The sequence below is a fragment of the Eucyclogobius newberryi genome, unplaced genomic scaffold (assembly GCF_026437365.1).
Source record: "Eucyclogobius newberryi isolate DKJ021-1_F unplaced genomic scaffold, fEucNew1.0.hap1 SCAF_3, whole genome shotgun sequence".
Lineage (NCBI taxonomy): Eukaryota > Metazoa > Chordata > Actinopteri > Gobiiformes > Gobiidae > Eucyclogobius > Eucyclogobius newberryi.
The window spans coordinates 24,920,435-24,945,923 of record NW_027315945.1 but is presented as its reverse complement, the minus strand read 5'-3'; the positions used below and the strand labels follow the sequence as shown (position 1 = coordinate 24,945,923).

At 39.5% G+C, this 25,489-nt stretch overlaps 1 protein-coding gene across 1 annotated transcript in view; it reads right to left on the bottom strand.

The window, feature by feature from the left end:
• sntb1 (syntrophin, basic 1) overlaps positions 1-24,852 on the bottom strand; it is a 35,241-nt gene extending 10,389 nt beyond the window's left edge. The window contains exons 1-6 of the mRNA XM_072460386.1: positions 24,309-24,852; positions 14,283-14,514; positions 7,787-7,904; positions 6,133-6,222; positions 4,516-4,652; positions 2,450-2,646 (exon numbers count right to left, since the gene is read on the bottom strand). Of these exons, the coding sequence (XP_072316487.1) occupies positions 2,450-2,646; positions 4,516-4,652; positions 6,133-6,222; positions 7,787-7,904; positions 14,283-14,514; positions 24,309-24,831 (1,297 nt within the window). The 5' untranslated portion in view covers positions 24,832-24,852. The remainder of the gene's footprint in view (positions 1-2,449; positions 2,647-4,515; positions 4,653-6,132; positions 6,223-7,786; positions 7,905-14,282; positions 14,515-24,308) is intronic.
• Between the last annotated feature and the right edge of the window lie 637 nt (positions 24,853-25,489).

Genomic DNA, 25,489 nt, shown 5'->3' with positions numbered 1-25,489 from the left:
GGCCTCCTGCTGGTGCCAGAGTCAGGACTAAACATGGACCGGCCTTCTGCTGGTGCCAGAGTCAGGACTAAACATGGACCGGCCTCCTGCTGGTGCCAGAGTCAGGACTAAACATGGACCGGCCTCCTGCTGGTGCCAGAGTCAGGACTAAACATGGACCGGCCTCCTGCTGGTGCCAGAGTCAGGACTAAACATGGACCGGCCTCCTGCTGGTGCCAGAGTCAGGACTAAACATGGACCGGCCTCCTGCTGGTGCCAGAGTCAGGACTAAACATGGACCGGCCTCCTGCTGGTGCCAGAGTCAGGACTAAACATGGGGAATCTGTGTTTCAGTTTTATGCAGCTAAAATCTGGAACAGTCTTCCTGAAGATGTGAGACAGGCTTCTACTCTGACAATGTTCAAATCTAAGCTAAAAACTATTTTTACTTTTTGTTTAGCTGTGCATATGACTGAAATGATTTTTCTTTGCACTCTTCTCTTTTATTTCTTAAACTGTTTTGTGGTTTATGTAATTTCTTTGTGATTTGAATACATTTTTTCCTGTTGTGTGAAGCATTTTGCCTTGTGTATGCAATGTGCTCTACAAATAAACTTGCCTTGCCTATACTCTTTTTATTTATTACAACCAGCATACTTCAGCAATCTCATGGGACCCCCTCATTCGCACAGGTTTGGTCCATGGTACAAATTGTTGGTAATTTGGACACTGACTTCAGATATGTCCTACACAAATACTTCAACAATATTGCATATTGTGAATTAAATGTTCCCTCATGGTCTGTGGCAGTCCATTAAATTGTATCTGTCTGATACAATCAATATTACTGCACATGAACAATATTCTGCCAATGAGTACTATCACTTTTAGACTTCATTAAAAGAGCAGTGTAAAGCTTGATAACACACTCATGTTTTGAGCTCTCCCTATGGGAGCTCAACCCTATCTTGCGATAGTCATTTTCCAGCCGAGTACCATGACATGAACAATCCTATTTTATGTCCCACCTTAGTGTTCCATTATAATTGAACTCTCCAGTGCAGACCGAGGCCCTGCTGTTCTCATTAAAGTCTAACATTCTCACCTAAAGTCCACACATCTATGATTTAAGGGGCTTCATTCAGCTGATGCACATTTTGCAACCAGCACATATTCAGATTCAAAAAGGAAAAACCTAATTTGGTGAGATACTACACAGACCCACTGAAGACCGACCTGCCTGTTCCCAGGATGCTTTGGGCCACATGGGAAGGGACAGGGCCAAGAGGGATAGTACTTGTGTATGTAATTCCCAGGACAACCAATGCCCAGTGCCAAATAGCACACTAAAACAAGATAAAGAATGGCATTGCTTTCTAAAAATAGCAAGTGCTTTGTCCATGCTTCTATATGGCTGTCACATTATATCACATGTGTTATTCCAGTGTAGAAAATGTGTATCTTTGCTTTTATCCGCTGGATTTAGGTTGTATTTCAGGCCTACATGACCTGAGGCAAGACTTACCGCATCAGCCCATTAAATCTTGCAGCATTTTGCAAGGACAGGCCTGAGCATGACGGAGGAAAGCATCCATAGTGAGTGACCAGCCAAAAACTATACCATACGTACAAATGGAATATAGTAGAAAAAGCTTCAGTTGTAGTCATCTGGACTCAGTTTGAAAAAATATGACTACAACTGAAGCTTTTTCTACTATGGAACACGCCTGGACGAATGAGGGATTACACCGACACAAATGGAATATGTATATTGAAGATGTATTAATTTGTTTAATTAGATATGTTTTGTTTTATATGTATTTATTCATTTGCTTTGTCTAGTTGTTCGATGTCTGTTTCACAGGTTGTTTGATAACCTTTTAATCAACACAATTTTGGTGTTTAATTGGTTTTCTATGGATTTATGTTTTTTTTAAATGCTGGTTTGTTCCTTTTTGCGTTACATTCGTTTGTGAGGTATGTTTCGCTAGTGGCAATTACTCCACTCATTTATCGTCCGGCTCCGGCTGCTTTGTTCAAATGCAGGATAGTCTGGAGAAAAGCACATCAGAAAACCCACAAACAATCTGATCACAGCCTCTACTTCGTAAAATGTGTCTCTCAAAAGATATAACTCCTTTTTCTGATTCTGCAGAAGTATCAGTTCTCTTTGTTATTTTTTTTTCTTCTTCTTCACTCGTAAGCCACCATGTTTGTTTTAATAGACCATTCCTTTTGTCTGATTCGTTGCCTGTCAATCACGCCCATCGGAAATCGAACAGGCAAGGATAATACTGCTGAAGTGTCCTTGGGCGAGAAACTTCACCCACCTTTCCTACATAAATGTGGAGCGGCTGAATAATGACTACAGTGCAACGCCCTGAGAGGCTTTGTCTACACACATGTACCGCACGGCATTAGTATTATTGATCACTTTGTTGGTATGGCATGTGTTTTGTGCCAAACTCACTGGTGGAGACTTCTTTGATCATCTCGGCAGAAGAGTGGCAGCCGTTGACAATGTGCCTGGTCCACAGAGACAGGTCCTTGGCGGTCTCAGCCCTGAACAGGTGCGTCTCGATGCCCAGCCGCGTGCCCGTCCGAGTGGCGAAGTAGAGCTCTGTGCCGGAGTGAGGGGAACCCAGATCAGGACCGGACCCCACCAGACTGTGTCAAATCACATTCGAGTCAGTTCAGTTACTGCCAGAAACACAGAACAGGCGTTGCATTTTCTGTGGAGTCTCTAAAAAGTCCTACAAACTACAAAACTATGACTTTGAACCTTACAAGGATGAGGCAGTTGAAGGACCAACTTAACTAAAAAATAGCTAGATGGATCAGATAAGATAAAAATTAGTATATGTACAAGTGTAAAGTAAAACACAGAGATATACACAATATATACAATTTCACAATGGCAATTTAGATAAGTTGTTTGTATGTTGTATGTATCTGTATGCTGCTGTATTATACCACAGATACAACAAAATGGTAGTTGTATTTTGATAATTGGAATATTTGGTCAATACAGACTCTAAAACTAATTTTAAAAATGATCTTTTTTATAACAAAGGCAGTAGAAAAATCAAAAAGTCCAAAAAAGGAAAAGCAATTTCAGATGATCATAATAATATAGTTTATCTGTAAATATCCTCTATCTTGAAGCCTTCAGTCATCATTTCAAGCTTGTTTGGTTGATATTGTATTATTTGAAATGATTCAGTGAAATAATCGATTCATCAAAAAAAAAAAATCCCCCAATAGTCGACCACGAAAATAATCATTAGTGATAGCCCTAATAGTATTTGGTCATATAGTTCCACACATTCATCCACTTTTGCGGGCAATAATCACAAGAAGCAAAAGAGCTGAAGTGTTTCACCTAAAGACACAGCACAAGTATAAGCTTCTGGATGATTCAGTGTTTGAACCTGCAGCTCACGATTCTTTGCGGCTCCATTTTCAACAATTTGTATTTGCAGATTGTATTGCTCACGTAGGAAAAATTAAAAAAATCCTTCACCTTCCAAATCTCAAAGACAAACATTTGGCTGTAAAATGGACTGAATATCAAAGGAGTGTTACCTCAGCTAAACGCAATCATTTCAATAATTTACTGTATTAAACACCAGCTACATTTTTCAGATACAGAGGTGTTGAAAATATCAACCACACCGCTATGGAAGGATAAAACAGTCAACTGAATACAGAGCAGTAGTGGATATAGTATTCTCTGTGTGTGTGTGTGTGTGTGTGTGTCTGTGTGTGTGTGTGTGTGTGTGTGTCTGTGTGTGTGTGTGTGTGTGTGTGTGTGTGTCTGTGTGTGTGTGTGTCTGTATGTGTGTGTGTGTGTGTGTGTGTCTGTGTGTGTGTGTGTGTGTGTCTGTGTGTGTGTGTGTGTCTGTGTGTGTCTGTGTGTGTGTGTGTGTGTGTGTGTCTGTGTGTGTGTGTGTCTGTGTGTGTCTGTGTGTGTGTGTGTGTGTGTGTGTGTGTGTGTGTGTGTGTCTGTGTGTGTGTGTGTCTGTGTGTGTGTCTCTGTGTGTGTGTGTGTGTGTGTGTGTCTGTGTGTGTGTGTGTGTGTCTGTGTGTGTGTGTGTCTGTATGTGTGTGTGTGTGTGTCTGTGTGTGTGTGTGTCTGTGTCTGTGTGTGTGTGTGTCTGTGTGTGTGTGTGTGTCTGTATGTGTGTGTGTCTCTGTGTGTGTGTGTGTGTCTGTGTGTGTGTGTGTGTGTGTGTGTCTGTGTGTGTGTGTGTCTGTATGTGTGTGTGTGTGTGTGTCTGTATGTGTGTGTGTGTGTGTGTGTGTGTGTGTCTGTGTGTGTGTGTGTCTGTGTCTGTGTGTGTCTGTATGTGTGTGTGTCTGTGTGTGTGTGTGTGTGTGTGTGTCTGTGTGTGTGTGTGTGTGTGTGTCTGTGTGTGTGTGTGTCTGTATGTGTGTGTGTGTGTGTGTGTGTCTGTATGTGTGTGTGTGTGTGTGTGTGTCTGTATGTGTGTGTGTGTGTCTGTATGTGTGTGTGTGTGTGTGTGTTGGACGTACCGCGTGGCCAGCAGAGGGTATGTGTGTGTGGGGTTCTGCCAAGCATCTCGGCCCCGTGGGAGACTGTCAAATAACAGCAGGTCTTTTTCAGTGAGGACCACCAGTACCGGCTTCCAGCTCTGCTTCTCGCTCTCCGTCTGCAACGCGACCACAAATAATGAGAAGTGATCTGTGCAAACCTGGACTCACTCATGGATTAAGCTTCAACACAAAGGGTAAATCTCATGCATAACCAATGGGGTATTTATTGAATGAGGAATGGCTTCATGCTCCTCACATGTTTACTATTGTTCAGTTATTTTCAGTTACATGTAAGTTTGACAGTCCAATGTATAGGAAAAAAACAATTGTGGCCTGTAAAAATGATTCGCTTGCCTTCACATAGGGCTGTCACAATATCACATGTTAGTGTTTTGATTATTGTGAGAAGAAACTTTTTTAAATATTATTTGTAATTATTGAGATTGAAGGTGAAATCTTAATTGTCTTTATTTCCCATTGTCTATCATGTTACTATTCCTCAAGTTTGTGAGGAATTACAAAATTGAACTTTTCATTCGCATAAAGCCAGATTGAAAAAATAAGTTATAAATGTAAATCTATTTAAAAAGCTCTGAAGTGTCAATACAAAACTCAGTATCCTTAATTCTTAAAGAAGTATATTCAGAGCTTTTATTTCTAAACATTAAATATTAACATCAGTATCCCTCCTTTACTAACTAATTAGTGCAGCATATTTGAAAAATATTACTTGACAGAGAAGACATTTGTGGTAAAAGTTGTTTTGTTTATACGCAGCAGAGAAGCAGATGTCGTTTTGTCTTCATAACTAATAAATGGTGCAAACAAAGTGCCTCACTGGGGGAGTCCGGTAACAATGATATATTTTTTAAACTAAAACTGCTCCAAATTAAACATTCAGGGCACCGCAAAAGTTAAATTACCCAAAACACAAAGGCGCAGTTAACTTTTTTTGTCTGCCCACTATTGCCTTTAACAAGCAGAGCCCTTGCCTCACTTTAAAACTCACTGTTAATCTTTAGACCTCCTGCACACAGCCACCGAGTTTTATTTGACAGTGCTCTTTAACTACTCTCATTATAAGAGCTTATCGGCGGCATAGCTATGATTCCTAAGCTCCTCTTTGAAGTTCTGTCTCAGCCAATCCCATTGAGCGACTTAACGGGTCATAGGTCAAAATAATAACAATATGTTGATAAGAAACAGTAATGTACAGTGAGTGGGACGGATCAATTGTTGTCAGATTAAATTGTGTTAATCGTATGTTCGCTCGCTGCAGGTGTGCGTCTGTGAGTTATTTTTGAAGATATGATAATAAATGAAATTATGCATACAAACAGCACACACAAGCTGTACAGGAGCAAACCGACCATTTCCATTTTATAATTGGGAGGAATTAAACGGGCACTTTTAATGGCTGCAAATGAATGACAAAAACTAACAGGTGCGGCCATCAAATCCTGGCAGTGCAAGGCGGACTAATAAAATGTGACAAATGTAACGTGGGTGCCTGTCACTCTTTGAAGCAACTCATTGTATACTTTCATAACGCATGCATTTCACACCCAGGTCCAGGCGCTAACGCAGAACACCTACCTTCGCCGCCAGCCAGCCCAGGTGTCTGATCTCTTTGCTGCCAGCGATGCCGATGCTGCCGTGGTTCTGGATGACCTCTGCCAGTGCGCGCTGTGGTGAGAGAGAGTGAGATTGGATCATGCTCAGTGCACACGCAGAGAGGATGTAGAGTGGGCTCGCTACATGCACAGAAGGACAAACTCATTTCCCCGTGTTACAGACATCGATAAATCACCAGAGTAGTGATTGTGTTTGTGCATGTGCAATAAGCTTGTCGAACAAATTCTTAAATAAAAGGAGCAATGAAATAGATACAGTGCAGCTCCAGTACAAAATGTTGTGCCCCTGTCTGTAAATATCCTTATAATAATCAAGTTTGCACCATAACTGTGTCAATATGTGAGAAAAATGTGGCTTTATTGGGTAATTTTTTGTGTTCCTTGTGGAACAATTGCTGGCTGTTCTACTTCATTTGATTTATTTAAAAGAAGTAAATTTTAATGCAAGTTTCAAGATGAGTAATTCAACATTGCTAAAAACAAAACCAATTTATCAGAAACCCTATTAAAGGCGCAATGGACGATTTTTGGGCGATTTGAGAACGCAGGCGGAAGTGCGCATGCGCACTCCCCCGTGCGGACTGATACAACACACACGTGCGTTTGTTTATTAGTGCGACGGATCACATCGCATCTCTCGTCTTCCGTAGATTTCCGTCTCTTCTGAGTCAGCTCGAACTGTCTTTCTCTGTCTTCATTTTGTCCCGTACACTGAGGGAACTATATTTTGATAGATCAATGCGCTTAGACACACGGAAACGTGCTGCTCTCCTGGGGACGAGCCGCACGCGGCTGCAGGTGAGCGGTAGGTGCGTTTTATGATTGATACGTGGCAGGACTAATTGGCAGTCCACGCCACGAGGAAATGAGACTCAGATTTGGGTCAAAAAAATCATCCATTCAACCTTTAAGTGCATGAAACTATTTCCAGAATAGTATTTGAATATTTTTGTCAGATTTGATGAATGCTTGATCACAGTGCTTGTGTAACCACTAGCACTGATCATTCAGTTGTACATATATTATCCCTTTACTTGAAATAAACTAAACTACAATATAAAATGTGCACTAACTTTTCACATGGAGGGTCCATTACCTTCTTGTCTCCATGGAGATGTTTTATGCATTATTAAACTGAATTTTGTGAAATTTCTTTAAACAATAAAAATATCTGTAGGTGAATAAATTCAAGGTTGATAATTGAATTTCAAACATTCAAGGAAAAGCATGTTGGTGATAGATTTCTTTATTGCCACACAAAGCAATAAAGTTACTAATTCACAAATGCTCACGTTAATCACTGTAATTGAGTAGATGTTTGGGTTATTTTACTTTCTTGAGCAGATTTTTAAACCTAAAACAAACCTTTGAACTAAAATTGCATTAAAATGTAAATCAGTAGTAACTAGTACTCCAAGTGCTATTCTTATGTGTATTTTTTTTCTTTTACTTAAGTTTAATTTGGCAGCAGTACATTTTTAGCCATGTAACTGCACTTTTACTTAAGTGTATATTTTCAGTGCCCTTTCCACCACTGATAAAGTTGTAGCACATGCAGTAACAATAAAGACTGAGGTAAACCTTTTATATACAGTGAAGTAAACGCATAGAAACACCTGAGCCAGTGCTGTGGTGACCGAGTGCATGGCGGCGAACCAGGACAGGGCAGATGGCTGGTCCGGGCAGCGCAGCACCACAGTGTGTCTGGTGTCGGGGGAGTGCAGCTCCAGCTGTCTGCAGAAACAGATAAGGAAAGTTTATCCTGCATTAACCTCCCATTTCACACACCCGTCTCTAACCTTTACTCTTTACAACCTTTGGAGAATAACTCTGTGAATTTCAAATTGTGATGCTGGGGTTCTCATACAAGTCAACATGTTCGGTCCCAAATGTTTTTGACTGATGCATGTTTATCCCATCAACTTGGAAATGGGCACCCAGTCAAAACAATCAAATGAGTGGCATTGCATTTTCACTTTATTCAAGTTAATTCAAAACCCAACAGGCGTAAAACAGTCCCTGCAGGCTGACACAATGCAGTCTGCGCCACATTTCCATAACTAATCTTGTGGCGCACACAAGAATGCCTCAGCTGGATGACTTTTGGATTGTGTGCCCTGTATATGAATTTTAAAAAGATACTTAATGCAGCTTTTCATGGAGCATAATCAAGTACTGCCCGAGTTCACCACAGTAGTTGACACGTCTGCATAAGTAAAGTGTCAAGTATAAAGTATTTGGTGAACAAGGAGAGTCACTTTAAGATGTTCAATGGCTGAAGCTGAGTCAGAAGATAATGCTGACAATGCTCACAGAATTTCAATTAAGAAGCGATTTTCTGTTTAAATTATTCTACTTATTTAACAGGAATAAAAGCTAATAAAAAACAGTTTGTTGTATTTATTGCTCTTCTCATTATTAATAGTGGCTTTATACTACTGCAGTTATATTCTACTCTTTTACTTTTACAAATAGATGTTTTGCTAAAGTGTTATGCTGTTTGTTCATCCTCTGCATGTTTTATGTGTGCTTTTGTTGCTGTTACATCATCTTGATCACACACCAGAGTCTGTTTAGCAAATAAACTATTAAATGCGAGTCGTCTGCGAACAAGGCTTGTCTCGCAGATTCCTCTTCCTCCCTCGGGGGAATGGGAAAGCCCTGGTGGAGGGGAGGACTTTGTGTGTGCAGGAGAACACTGACGTCTTCTCCAGGTGCTCACTAAAACACATAACTCTAAAAATAGTTTGCGTCTGTAAAATGTAAAACGTAAGCTGATTAGGGGCAGGGGCCGGCGCAGAGACAGAGGAGGGAAGGAGGTGACGAGAGTTTAATGAGCTGTTGTTTGATGGGGATTAGGACTCTGTTAATCGCCTTCTACAACAAAGTGTCAGTATAATATAAAAAAAAAACCTACTGAATTGCTACTGATTGAAATCATATTTTCATTAGATTTACTATATAGCCTATTTTTTATTTTTATCCTATAGCAGATTTAAATTGCTTTTTCTTTTTGACTTATATAGGTTGAGTTTTTATCATTGTTCATTGTCTTATGTCGCACCGAATCACCAAAAGCAAGTTCCTATGTTTGTGAATTCTGTTCATTGACAATAAACTATTCTAATAACACCATTCATAATTAAGGTCTCTTTACTGTTGCTACAAATAGCCACCATAATAGGAAATAAAATAAATAAATATATAAATTTGTATGTTTTTGTCATAGTACATATAAAAAGAATATATATATATATATATATATATATATATATATATATATATTCACATGAATTTAATAAGAGCCAGAGTTAATTCATTATGCACAAAACCTTAACTCAACATTATTATCTAACAATGTAACAACATTTTTTTTCTGTTCTAAATATTAGTTCTGAAAAGGACTATTTTCTTAGTGACTGGCTTGTCTGTTTCACTATTTCCCTTTAGTCAGAATATATTTTCTTCTGCACGATGTAACTTTATTATTACTATCACTATTTCTTTGCCTGGAATATTCCATAGTATGGTGTTCAATAAATCTATCTAGTTTCTAGTACCGTATACCCGTATTTTCATCTTTTTCATAGTTTGGCCGAGGTGCGACTTATACTTATATTTATGCTTATATACTTTACTACTATGTGATATTATTTGTCATTTTCACACTTGCAACCGCATTTCATACTCTAGTGCAACTTATATATGTTTTTTTCTTCTCTATTATGCATTTTTTGGCTGGTGCGACTTATACTCCGGTGCGTCCGGAAAATACGGTAAACATTTTTTAAATTATTGGTGTCATTATTGACAAAGAAATATGCATTGAAACACAAGCACACACTGCCTCTCCACAGACCTGACTTGTCACTTGGCCTGGTGGTTTCACCCATTTGTCTCCATGGAGCTAGATAAGTCTAATGCAATAGTGTGGAACATTCCAGGCAAGGGATCAGATTCTCCATGGGAACAAGCAGGTGGCAGACTCTCTTATTGTATTTACACCTCTTTTTTGAGTTGGATTAATTTAAATACACAAATATGTCATCAAGAGCACCAAAAATAAAAGAAATGTATGAATCAGAGTTAAGGACTATTGTTGGTGTCAAGCCCTGCTCTGAAGCGCTGCTTAAATAATGTGAGTCCTAGAATGAGCTCCATATCACGGTACATTATTATATAAGCGTGTCCTTTCTTCCACTTTAAAGTGCCTGATTGATGAAGGGGGTGGCTCCTGAGGGACTCGTACTTTCTGGTTGTGTGCAGATGTAAGCGCTGACACAGAATACAGATGATAATGATGACAAGGATTCACACTGTCTGAGGGCCTTGAAGAGAATCGTCCTTACATTTCCGTAACTTTATATCGGTCAATACCAAAGCTTCCACACAGTCAGACTTCTGGTCTTTTGTGTATTTTATTTCAAGATTCAAGGGTAATAGGCAAAAAACTGTAGTTCTTCTCATATAATTATCATTGTTTGTGATAATAAATATGTATACATATATATGTATAAGAATTGTGTAAAAAATATGCAAAAAATATACATATTTAAAGGGCCATTGGGTTGTGCACGTTAAGTTTTTCTGTGGTAGAATACATTAAATACATGACACTGGCTTGATTTTGAATTAACCTTTCATAAATAATCAACAGCAGTCTTGTGTGCATTAATTTTATGCAGGTGTAATTAACTTGCTAATGTATATAGGCATTTAAATTGTATTTTTTTTGTAGGCCAATTAGATTTACTTCAGTTTGAAATAGGAAAGAATAATGACATGCAGCAAATTGTCAAGAGCCGTATTCGTACTCACAACTCACACGGCAGGCATATGTGCGATTCCCTCGATTACGAGCGGCATGTTAAAGTACTTTTAAGTTAATTGCTCTTAACCCATCACATTTCTTTACGTTACACTACAGATGTACAGTTTCTGGTCTGGGCAATTATATCTTTTATAGACTTGTCAAGGTGAAAGTGAGGAGGCAGCAGACATCATACTGTGAGGAGTCTTGCTGTTTCTGCCACAGTCACCTGCTCCCACTAAATCAACTCAGACTGGGCTCACAAGGTTTCACTGTCTAGAGACTCTATATGGTAGACAGATATAGTATAACAACCTTACTACTGACACATCTTCAAACAAGACATCTATCCAAGGTAGTCATGACTGTTTATGAAATCAAGATGTTCTGACTCCTATCCGAGAGTCATATCCAATCAGTTTTCAAATTGAAAAATACTTCAATGGTGCAGATTCACAGCCTTGCTTCTGTCAATCGACCCCAAGGCAGCTGTGGCTACAGATGCTTAACTCCATGGAGTGTGGCGAGACATTACAAATTATAATGCAGTTATTATTATATAATTGAGATAAAATACGAGGTTTGCTATTCATTACATCACTACATACAGTAGTTTTGTTACACATGAACCCCGCTATTTTTAGTATAATTGCTCAAAACATCTAGCACCTTTTCCATCCAAAGTAAAAACAGCGGCTCTTATCTTATCACTTATCTGTTCTCACCACTGTAGCCACACTTTCCCCTATCTACCTCTCCTGTCTGTTGCAGCTCTAAACCCGGTTTAAACCACATTTGCTCAAAAACAAGGAGAAATGCACAGAGGAGAGTTGCTGTCAGGTAAGAATAAAAGATAAGGAAACTTTCATTTTCATTTCAGCCAGTGTTCTTCCATGTAAATATTTATCAAACCGTATACAGAAGAAAGCTGTCTGCAAAGGGTCAGAGAGTTTCATCAGAGGTGAAAGAACTACTCAAAATCCATGAACAACCTTCTATAACTTAAGGTCCGTCCCATTGACACTGCAGCGAGACAAGATTTTAACATTAAAATAAATTATTCAACTCTATTTTTGCTTTTAGTTTGTTTAAACTTGATGTGAAAAAAATATTGTTATTATTATTATTATTATTATTATTATTATTATTATTATTATTATTATTAATAATAATAATAATAATAAAGGTGCAATATATGGGGTGTCTTCAAATTCTTTGCATGTATTTAAGTACATGTGTTTTTATAGCTCAAAAATAATTGGGATAAATGTAATTCTTACAGTGAGTTGAGATGTGGCCAAGTGACGTCACCTGCTTGTCTTCATGGAGATAGATAAGTGGCAACATGGCGTGATCGAGTTCTTCATAAGAGCACTAAACTTAAGAGGCTATGGCTTGGGCCCTGAGTACAACTGACATAAACAGTCTGGCAGCGTTCAGAATCTCATGCTACAAACACATGAGGATCCCCCTGACAACCCACAGAACAAACGAGTCAGTCTTGAAGAAAATGGGGACAGAGCCACAACTAATGTCAGTTGTGAGGAAAAAAAGGAGACTGCAGTAGGCTACTTTGTCCAAATCTGCCATGTTCTGGAAGTGTTTATTGATGGCATATAGAGGGAGGCAAAAGACACAGAGTCTGTGGAGGAAGCTGGTTGACACGTCCATGCCCGAGCCCGACCCTCAGGCAAGGTGGAACATTCCAGGCCAGGCACATTTTGAATAAAATATTTTCTGTAAAAGCGCCATTGATTGGTTGCACGCCAAATCAGTATTATTGTACTTTTCAGCAGTCTTCAGTTTGTTTTTGTCACTACTTTAACTGGTTCAGCATTGTTTGGAGGACAGATTGTGGGCAGCTTCACAAAGTATCCACAGAAATGTTTGTTCACTGTTACAGATTGACTTTGCAGCTTTGAAGTGAAGTTGGGCATTACAGTACTTGGCTCAGTATCATTCATGCAAAGAGGGAAACAAACCACAGGAAATACGAATACTGCTGAGGTGCGCGTCTGCCATTTTTATATTTAATTAATTCACATCCCACTCATGACTACAAGTAAAGGCATCTAAACATTACATTGTCTTCTTACACTTTTGCAGTTATTATTATGAGTGAAAGTATTATGAGTGAAAGTATAATATTTTTCAAAACAACAGCGCTCAAGCAAACAAGAAAACAGAACTCAAACTAAATTTAAATCTGCCACTTTTCTTCCCAAAAATAAGCTGTCATGAGTCAAAGTTACAATAAAAAGTGCCCCCAAAACAAAGCTGAGGATATACAAAATCTAAAATGGTTCAATCTGAAAATAGGTCACTTCAGTGTTGTGTAGCAGTCTGGGATCGACAAGGCTCCCTATATGTGTGTGGTATTGGGTTGAGGGCATTTTCACATTACAAACCAATTAACTGGAGGACACCTCATAACAGTGAACCCCTGCTGAGTGCAAATGGTCTACTTCAAAAGTCTGTCTCGAAGCAAAATACAGAAAGAACTTAAAGTGCAAGGAGACAGAGAGAGATGTAAATCCTCTCCTGGAAACACAAGCTGTGGACTTCCTTTTTCTGTCACTGTCAAACTGGGGTTAAGAATCAAGCTAAAATAATAGACCATTTAAAATGCTCTGTCATCAGAATTAAATGTTCAAAATTCTGACATGGAGCCAAAGGGAGCATGGGAAATGTGAAATACCATAGTACATTTTCAATTATTAACTGACATTTGAGCTAAATGCTCATAAGATATGAGGGTCACAAATGGCATTGAGTTTGCTTTTCAATACAAAGGATGAAAAAAAAATACTTTTTATAGCCTCAAAATTATATTCGAGCTTCACCAAAACAGGGTTCCCACACTTTGATGGAAATAATTTTCCAGTCGCCCACTGCTCCTCACAAGTTTCCCCAGAATTGATGGACTGGTCAAAGGCAGAGGACAATAATCTAACTTCTCTGTCACTTCAAGTTCAGGTTTTTGATGGAGTGATTAAGATTGAAGCAAGGGTCAGTAGCATTCACATAATATAAACAGGACATGATATAAGGTAATCAAAAACGATACCTGTTGCTTTTCCTGTGCATAAGAGGATTCCAGAGCAGTATCTCCTTCCAGACTGCATGAACTTATACTGAGGCTCTCCAATGATCTTTAGTTCCTTTCTCACATCTGACTGTTCAAAGATGGTCTGTGTGGCCACACCAGCGTTTTACCCGTCTAAGAATGTGTGATTTATATTTCACTGCCAGGTTAGAGTAGATCTTCCCTGTGCGACCTTTTGCGGTGAACTGTACCTTACCTGTTATCTGGGTCTGGTGTTGTCATGGCTCTGGTGACATAGCACATCTTCAGTGGGATGCACCTGCGGTCTCCGTGGGCGGACAGCAGAGGGGGGCTGGGGGGGGCTGAGAGGGGCGACGACGCGCTGCCCGGACTGAGGCGGGGCGAGTCCGGAGGGGGGGTCTCCCAGCCGATCTCTGACACCGGTGAGCCCCTCTTCACGTACGGGGTGGCCTCACGCATGTACTTCACTGAACAAAGACAACAAAAAGACTGGTGTCATAATGTTTCAATGTTATTGCAATTTGTGCATCTGTCACTGGTAATGACACTGTAATTGATGATGATTATTATCACAATTTGGAAGAAGAGAGATTTTTTAACATGAAATGTCACTGATTAAAAGTCTGTATTGGTTATGTTTAGGGAAATAATATTGAAACGCATTTTTATTTGTTATTAATAAAACAAATAAAATTAACCACTAAGAGTATCGTCCTGTCCTGCTTTCCACTCTAATTGGTTCTTTATCATAATGCTTCACATGTGCAAGTGTCAAACTGTCATGAGAGACATTTTACCCAAAAAAAGGATTCAGTTTCTTGGTTTTTCTGAGCTAGCAATTTGAAAAGATGCTGAATGTTCCCGGTCAATCTTGTCAATCTTCACACCTTGGCACACCACAATGAGATCCTGGCTGAGGCACTAAATAACACTTCTGAAGGTAGAAAGGGTGAAAAGTATATACTTTTAAACCAATAGGAGTAAAAAAAAATAATACTGAATCTATTTTCCATACAAGTTAGCAAAAGAATGAGGTGAGAGACAGGAAATGTATTTTAGAAAAAAGCCTCTTCCACTGGATGATAAATTGGCATACCCCACTGCTTGAGTCGGCTATAATTGACATATAGTTGGTGACATTTTGTATCCAGTATGTGAACTGCTTTTAGGAAGGAGGAGGCACTGTGGACACCAGCAGACAGCATAACAAGCCTTAGCACCAGCCTGACAGTGTAGCCTTATCTCACCGGAGACGAAATGTCCTTAATAGACCTGAACGGCAAAAGGTACAATGTGCTTTCACTGTTAGAATATCCACTGCACCAAATCATCTGATTAGAGGCTAAAAAATGTCTGATAGATTTGTTAAACAGTGAGAACAATATGAGTCCATTGACTATGAAAATCCTGTAAGGAGAAATTTGGTACTGGTGACTTGAAATATGGATTTATTTCAATGCTTAAGAAATGTATGAAGAAACAGATGCCCACACGCTGCAGCAGAGAGATGAAGCTGTGGACAAACAATAGAATATTGTGAATTGCTGATGCACAAAGATGAGAAATCCTCAGAGGGAAAATATTCTAGGTTAGTTTTTGTTGGACTGTCAGTGATGTGTAATGCTTTTATTGGGGGCTTTTTGTCTAAATTGGAGAAACAAGGATCTTGCAGTGAGGAAAGCATGGATGAAAGCACACTTTGGGAGGGACTTCAATTTTCTATACCATCATTATAACACACAGCTCTTATTTGTATTGTGTGTGTTCTAGGTCAATATTTGATTATTGGGTTGTGTTGAGATTAGGGTGGTTCATAGTTACCTTTACTTTTGTAAGGAAGAACAAGATGCATGCTTATAACAAAAAATATAGTGCATTTCCTTGGAGAAAAACAAAACAAAAATCAATAAAAACTGAGAAGATGTTGATTCTCGTTCTCACTTTTAATCTATCATGTTAGAATTTATAAATTCTTTGAGCAATGTTTAGTAATAGTAGCAACATGAGTAATAGCAGTGGCTAAAGTAGAGCAATGAATATGCGGAGCAACAATCGTTATATCTCCCATATGCCCAGGCAGAAGATTATTTATACACTCATTTAATTATATCCGTTTGATACTAATTGTAGCAAAGTAACAAATATGTTATCATAAAACAAACCCAAACCACTCATGTGAAGACAGAGAGGTACAGAGTTTAAGCAAGGAGAAGTTTGAAAGAACTTATAAAATAAATTCTCAGCTGATACAATCTACCTTCTGTTTACAATAGTCTCATCAAACCTCAAGTGAGAAATTAAGCCAGTCAAATGCTAATCATGAACCTAACAGCTGTGAGAAAGAGGATGGCAGCATTGGCAGAGAACAAGCCAATACTAGGCTGCTCGGTAAAGAATTGTGAGGGGAAGAGAAAACAGAAAGGGAAACAGAAAAAAACAGGGTACAAATCATAAAGAGACAAGCAAGAAAACAAAGTAGAGCAGTTTCAGATTATATTATAACTCCTTCTCCTTCTCAACAACTTCTGTATACCTGTCAAAACTCAATTTCAAGTGTCCAGGCTACCTTTAAAACCTTTTCTTCCATTGGTAGCATTATAGTCTGCGTTATGGTGTTTAAGGCAGTTTAAGAACCATTACAATCATGGTGTACTAAAATAAAGAGATTGATATATGTTTGGGTTATTATTACCTGCTTCACAGTAGCTATAGGTCTAAGAAGACAAAGGCAGCGGTCAGGCCAATACAGAGCCCACATTTGGATTATGTTTTTCCAGTGAACATGTAACAGGGGTATGTGGTTGCACAGGAACAGTGCTGTGAGTGTTTCCAGCAGAGGGGAAAATAAACGGGTGGAGCCCCAGTCATTATTACAGTGGAAATGCGTAAATGTGTGTGCTCCCCAGGGTCATGTTTCAATTCCATTACTGTACCAGCCAACTCCGACTAACTCACTCCAATAAGCCCAACTGTATGATAAGGGCTCAAAGAGAATCAAGGCTATTCACTGGGGCTTTGATTTGAAAGAGGGCCACGCCAGCTTTTTTCAGCAAAACCGATCCAAGCAGTGACCGCCTTTTCCTTATGCTACTACATCCTTGTTATGGTTGTTACTTTGTTTTACACTGGCTGGATTATATTAATGTGAAACAGAGCTAAGGGTGCGTTCACACTTGTACAAACACCACATCAAAGCCGGGACTAAACTAGGATTAAACATTTAACTAAACATGAACAAGGCCAGAGCTAAACCAGGACTTAAACAGGTACAAAGTTAAACTGGGCTCAAACTGGAACCAAACTAGTGCAAGTGACTACATTTGTATCCCCCTTACACAATTATCTTAGTATGCTACTTAAATAACATTTTTCATATTTTCATTAGCATTTCCAAAGATTAACAAAAAAAATGGTTGGATGCAGCAGGTGTTAAATGTCACTGAACTCTTATCCAGGCTTGGCTGTAGTACAAATTGTAATGAGTTTCTAAAAAGATTGAAGAAGTAAAATTTGTGCTGCCCGGTGTTTGGGTTCAACGTTGTGAGTTTTATTCTCTGATAATTTTCGGAATGCCCTCCCTTCTCTTATGTCAAGTGAAGCCTACAGACCAGAAAATCCTTGAAAATGATGCACAGTTCACTAAACATTTTTTGTTGCATAGTGGACACTGAGAGACACTTGAAACACTATGAAATGTTTTAGAATTTTACCTGTCCTCCTGCCTGTTTATTATTGTAAAGGATGTTTTCATAAAGATACATCCAAAATTTAGAACATTACAGTATACTATGATTTTTATAATCACAATAAATAGCAGGATTGGTGAATTACAGAGTTCCTCTTAATGAGTTGTTACAATTGTATTACAAATGCCAGTGCATTGCATCCACCAAAGACCAACTGTTCGTTTATCCACTTCAAACACTGCACTTCATTTGAGAAACTGAGTAATATATTTTATAATTGATTTACTTTGTCTTAGGACACAGAAACAGCAATGCAGATCAGTTATTCTTGAACAATGATGGAAAGTACATTTCAATTTAGCTAGTGCTTCAGGTATCAAAACCATTGTGGTATCATTTTTAGTTTCTTAGATTTTTAGACGACGTTATGATCTGTGAGCATATGTTTCAGGACAAAGGGCTTCACCCAAGCCCAGCTTGAAATATGGGCTAGACGTTATTAGCAGAAGCAGAAGTTGTTATAATATTGTAGCAGCAGTGTATTTCTACCTCATTGAACATCACATTCAATAGGCTTATTGTAATATTGTAAAGTTTTTCAATGAAACACTTAACACTGAAGATGAAACGCCGCTGCCTTGAAAACAAAACTTTCCTTTTGTACATATTATTATTTCATTATTTATTTATTTATTATGATGTTCTAGCCCGTAGGCCTTACTAGACAGGAGAGGACAGCTTGAAAAGGGGGATGAGAAGGAGGGGAGGACATGCAGTAAACTATCAGATTCGTTAATTGAACTCACGACACTGCGGCCGGCTGCACCCTTTTGTACTTATCAATGTTAAATTTGGAATTGGAACTGTTGAGTAACAAAACTACCAGAGGAATAAAACTTGTATTATGTTCGTGAAGGGGAAAGAGGGCTTAACATTTGAAGGAGTTGGAGGCAGAACACAAGGCCAAGGCAAAGAAAGAGAAGAAGTCCAAGGCAAAGAAAGAGAAGAAGTCCAAGGCAAAGAAAGAGAGGAAAGCCTCCAGTGATTTGGAAGTGGGAAGTTGTCTTTCTATACGGGGCAAAGAGCAGGTACTGCGGCCAGATACCGAAGCAAGCACAAAGACCCCTACAAACTACAAATCTCAAGGTATCTTATTGTACGACTTGGACCAGGCTCACACGAGTTCAAACAGCACAGTGACGGTTAAATACGTGTGTTACTTCTCTCTGCAGCTCAAGCGAAGAATGGGCTGGGAGAAACGGGGAAATCATTTTAACCAATTAGGGTAAGATATAACTAGATCGAAATGAGAACTGGAATGAAATGAGAACTGGAACTATAAACTAGGAAGAGAAAAAGACATTCATCTAGGGTGTATGTACGTTTGAGAGTGAACACAAACCAGACTGTTAATGTTAGCTTACCGTGTACTATGGTTTTATTTACTTTTAGTTTACAGGATATTGATGAATAAAAACTAAAACGGGCATCAAATGTGGAAACGCTCCCTTGGACTCATCTATTATTACACTCAATTACACCCTATGGCATGACCTTTTGTGTTTTTGGGAGAAAGACAGTGAAGGCCTGTTCACTTGACAAGTGACAAACATGACACTGTTTTGCCTATGGCAATAATAACAGAGGCATAAACAATCAATCCAATGCTAGGCTAGGCTACCTAAATGATGGTATACATCCATAATGAATTGTTAAGTAAGGGTGGATAATTCAAGAGCCTGGAGCACAATTTTGATTTTATCATGATTTTTTCATGAAACTGACCAGTTCCGGTTGAATTAAAAATGTGGAGCTTCACTTCCTGCTCCATTCATTCCTTAAGGGGAATTAGCAGAGCCAGAATGAATCAATAATTAATTAACACAAAGCGGTGAGTGGGTTACAGATGGATAATCACTGGCAGTGTGACTAGTGTTTACCGGGGGAAAATCTGTGTTTTACAAAAGATTCTGTCTCTAATTGTAATCCATTATGTTAAAATAACACCCCAAACTGAACTAACCGGTTTACCAAAACAGTCAATTTTGCATTCAATGAGCTTTTATCAAGTTTGTCTTCTTTATATTTAAGTTAGTGTATGTTAGCCTTTAGCTAAAAGCACTTTTATAAACACACAGGTTTCCACAGGTGACACATTTACATCGCACGTAAAAGTCTTAACATGCTGACGGAGTGATTATCATTCTGTAACTCACGCTCTGCTGTGACATTTTTTCTATTCTATCTTGTTATTTTAGTAAGACTCACGCTAATTCCCAAAGAGAATGAATGGATAAAGAAGTGAAGATCCCACACATATATTGCAATAAAGAGGTAACTATGTGTTGCTTCTGAGAGTTCAAACTTCACTGTGATTGGTTGCCAGATACTGACAAATAGGGGGAGTGGGTGTGAAAAGTCGAGTTTGAAAACTGTACTAAACAAAACTGAATCACAATACGACAAAAGGTAGATAATTACAGGGGTCATATCATCATTAGATTTTTCACCCAGGCCTGGTATGAAAGTTGAAACGCAACAAAAGGTCTTTCAGTTTGTCAAACAATGTACAGGAACTATGTCAACGCACACACAAAACAGGATACCAGCACAATAATCACACCTGGACCGACGGCATTATTTTGTGCCTTTAGATAAATTGGGCAGGAAAAGCAGCGCCGTGTATCTGCTTTTGTGTCGACAGACAAACATTTCACAAAAAGATTGTGCGGAACAATATTGATGTATATTATCTTCACCATAACAAAGGTATCTGTTTACAAGCTCATCATCATTTGAATCACTCCACAAACAGCCACTGGAATGATCGTCTCTCTAATGACAAAATCAGTCAACTGCAATCTCTGTATCTAGAGTGTGGAGTCTAGACGTTACGACAGATGACACAGGATGCAGTGGATTTAACAGCAGACGGGGGCCCATGTATGTCAAACAGTGACAGGTAAGGCTTGTTAAAGGGGCTCACAGGGGAAAACATTGGTCACTGACTCACTTCCTGTCAGGACTAAGGCAGATAGTCCTATTTCATTGTTTTTCTTTTGGCAAATTTTTTCACCTTGCATTAACTGATTCAATATATTCTTATTAACAACAAAAAAACAATCATAATTAATTACATGAACACAAAACAAACCTTCAATGAGTGATAATTAAAACTGAAAATAAGCCGATTTTCTTGATCTCGATTCAATCCAAATTTAATTAATTTCACAGCTCTATATGGGGGGATTGTATTGTGTAATTGTTTGGAGTTGTAATTATTTGAAGTGTAATGTGATTTGATTAATTGCCCAGCCCGGTTTGAGAGTAAGTAACGAGTGTCTAATAACTTATAAAGCAAATCAGCGTGCAAATCGGTACAGTGAGCCAAAGGAGAAAGGCAATTTAAGAAATAAAGAGTTAGATAAGTGCACAAGATATAATATGCAATCTTACAATACCAACAATCTTCAGTTATTTATTCAATTTTTTTTTTTACAATTGGTTGTACAATTTCTTAAAATATTTTTTCAAGCACTCCCGATTTCCTACTGAGATTCTGATTAGCCTGTTAAAAAAAAGCAATTCTTGATGCTTTTGTCCTCCAAATCAAATTAAAGAATATCTGGAACAACAAAAAGAAATGTCTACTATTCATGCATTGAACAATGTATAAATCACAAGTTTGCAACTATATTTATATAAAAGTTATGAATTTTCCATTCTCTTAAAGCCTTTAACATGAGCTAATTAAGTGCCTTTTTAGTGTGTTTTATTTGTCTAAGAAGTCAACTGGACGCTGTATCGTGAAGTGGCACTATGCAGCATACTTCACACGGAAATACACTTATTTTAATCAAGTAACTGTTGGTATAATCATCAATCCCCAAAAGCATTAAGCTGGTTGCTATGATAGATGTGACGCATCGATCCCACCAGGAACGTCACTCTTGACTGGTTTGACTTTACATGACAATAATAACTCTCGCTTGAAAATATGAACTAGAGTGAGTGGCACGATGAACTCTGTGTTAATGGAATCAGGGTATTTCAATAAAAGAATCGACAAAGCAGCTGCCTGTTTTGCATGAGGACAGTAAGTGAGTTGTTTGCCCAGTGGCACAGCGGTTTACTATTCAGCCTCAGTGAGAAAGTCCTGGGTTTGATTCCCAAATGGGGTGGGGCCTTTCTGTAAACCCATTTTAATATAATGGCACAGACCTTAACATCAGTTTTCCTCAAAAAGTACCGTAATATTCTGACTTAACTATTATAGATAAGTAATTACCATTGTTTCATTCATTGAGTAAAGGACTTTGCAGTTCACATGAGTTAAAGGTACATCATTTGGGTCTCTTTGCTTTCCAAATACACATTGGCTAAAAACTGCTAAAAACAAACTGGAACCAGGGTATGTGTACACTTTATTGTTCCAGTTCTTGAGCTCGGCTTGGTCAGAACTATTAGCTGGAGGATTTTACATAAGGTGCATGTTTTGGATGGATGGGGATTGACCGGGGGAAACCCACCCAGACACGGGTACAAACACAGGGGCACAGAAAGGCCCCGTCTGGCACAGAAAACCCGCTACCTTCTTGCTGTGAGGCGAGAGAAGTAGCCAACGTGCCGTCACATGCATGTTCAATTTCAAACAATTTTCAATATTTAGGGAAATGCTGAGATCCAATTCAAATTTCGATGCTATAATGACAAAAAAAATACATTCTTTCAGACCATTTTCAACACAAATGAATAATTTAGTTAATAATATCATGTGTCTTTTATTAGTTTATTAGTTCTATTTTTCTGTATTGATACTTCAAAGGAGTTACTTTAGTTTTAGTCCCGATTAGTATGTGTGTATGATATCCAGTGACAAGTTAAGCGTCTTGCCAAGGATATAACGATCCGGCCGCTCTCTTGTTAGATAATACAACTGCAACTTGGCCATGTGCCCTCAAGAACAGCAGTCAATCAACACCATGTAACATATTTCAAGTTAACACTATTTTTATCTTGTGCAAACTGTTTCCTGGTATGGAAATTAACTTGTTCTCGGTTCCTCTCAAGTTAAACCTCACAATTAACCTCAAACCATCTTACCACTCTATCTCGCTTCCTTTTGATGGTTCTGTATTGAAAACAGGTTCTATCCTCTAGTTTGTCTGAATTTACCACTGCTACGTTCTTATCGGAGCAAGTTTTCAGCTTGGGACTAGCTCCTCCCTCAGCCCTGGTGTCCCCCCGGAGGAACCATCATGTCATGTTTACATGTGAATAAGTGTAAAAGAGAGAGAGAGAGCCTGACAAGAGCTGGGAGTCAACTTAGAAGAGGCCACTTGTGTGAAACATCTTTGTGTGGTTAAGAAAGGGAAATGACGCTTTGTTTTTTTAAGTGGTTCCTGTATAATGTTTGCTAACTCTGTTGAAACAAGAAACATAAGAGCGTGAGCACATGTGTTATGACCATTACTGAGAGCCACTAAATTATGGTCGGTAGTTTCACTTCTTCAGCCATTTGAGTATCTCCTAAACTCCTTTTCCCCACATAAACTGACACATTAATTTACCTTCTGCTAAACGCCAGATGTCATTCCTGTCTGAACTTGCTTCGAGGTGCATAGGTTCTATGAATGAGATTTAAGAGTTAACGACAAGGCTTTATATCACAGTTAATGTTACTCAGCCATAACACTGTTAGCCAGAACTAAAACAATATGACTACGAACAACTGATAATATATCATCAGAAGCATAGAAATGATACAGACATGCTTTTTAAGAAAGATAAAAGGAGCGCATTGACCTGGATAACAACATGTTTTAATTTCCTGTAGACTAAAGCTGCATCAGGACACTTTTTACCCCACCAAGGCCATAGTTATCTGAGTGGCCTTGCATGTAGAAAAAAGACCACATAAACATATCAATGCACTGGCACCACCAGTTTGATAAGACTTTTCTAAACATTTCGTTTTGCAAGAACATTAGGTCACCTCCACTGCCCAAAACTCTGATAACTGGTGTGAAACTTCCCATAATGCACACTGTAGTCATTCATTGACACATCACGTGCCCTTCACCCAGAATGACAGAGAACATTGACTAAACTTCAAGGTCTTGATATTACCACTTAAGGTACTGTTGTGGCATTATAGGTTGTGGGTCAAAGGCAAAGTTCAACTGCAACTGCAATTTTTTGTTGTCGACACCATCTTCTTCATATGTTATCAATGGAATAATGTATAGTTTTTCCCTGTTGTGTGAAGCACTTTGAATTGTGTACGAATTGTGCTCTATAAAATAAACTTACCTTGCCTAGTGGATTTTATCAAGGATGGATGGAATAATATTTTGATTGCAGAAAATACATTTAGCTTCTTCAAACTATCCAAAGAGGAAAGCCCAACATTACTTATTAAATTTGCTTTTATCTAGTGTTGCAAATGAACTCTTCCAGCGCTGCATCATTATTGCTGCGGTGAAGAATATGCTTTGTACAATTGAAAATAAACACATAACAACACTATTGAGACGGGATGCGTGACGAGCCTTTTTTCTTTTTTGTTGCCATACCTTCTAGTGTCACCTCTTTCCCGGCCCGTTTGAGCGTCTGCACCGCCTCGTCGTGCGTGGCGTCCCGCAGGTTCACGCCGTTCACGGACAGGATCGCGTCGCCCACGTACAGCGCCTGCGTCAGGTCCGCGGCGAGCCCTTGGAAGATCTTACTGATGAGTATGGGCATCTTGTTCTCCTTGCCGCCCTTGATGCTGATGCCCAGACCCCCGACCTCCTGCTTGGTCACCTTTACGCCGCGCTTCCGGTTGGCGATGGCCTCCGGCACGCGCTCCGGATGCTCCGTGAAAGCCGAGCGCACGCTCTGGGGCGCGTTGTTGGAGTTGGCGTTGTTGTTGTCCAGGTACGACCCGACGCGACTCACGCCGTTAGAGCTCGAGCCGCTGTCCCCGTCCTCGGAGCTCAGCGTGAGACTGTCCTCGGTCAGGTTCACCGCGACTCGGTGCCACTGTTCGCGCACCAAAACTTCTAGAACACCACTTTTGGGCGCCGCACAAGTTCCAGTCCCCATTATAAGCGCCATCTTTGCATCCTTTTTCTGGCGTGGGGGAAAAAAGCGCACGCGTGAATACCGAGTCTTCCTCCCACGCGCCGCACGGACTTTGGTCCCGGTGAAGTTTTGTGCGGGACTTGTCAGATATCCCGTCAGGACACGAGCACCTCCGCTCCGCCCGCCGGAGACACTTATCCGATGGGTGGAGTTAGCGCCCCGAGCTCCATCTCTGGAACCCGCGTGCGTAAAACCACTCCACTCATCCAGAACTCACCGGACACGTTCAATCACGCACAATCCCTCCTGTCAGACTGCGCCATTGCTCCAAATAACATCTAAAATTTCGTCTTCTTATATTTCCATTCAAGACGAGTCCCAGATTGACAGATGAATGTAAGTTTGTTGTGCCGGTGTCCGTGGGAGACGTTTGTGCCGCGTCCTCGCATAGCAGTCCACGCTCGGGTTGCGCGCGCACAGGAATGCGCTCGTGCCACCGGTTTGACGCTTCAAAGCAGAGAGCGCGAGCCGGCTTTTGTTACAGAGCCTTGACACGGAAAAGATCCTCCTCCGAGGCGCTTTTGTCTGCACTCCATCACTGTCATTACTGTTCCACAGAAATAAAAACCTGCAGAGCCGCATGAACACACGTCCACGAGGGGGAAGTGTGAGGAGAGAGTGCGGTGTCCAG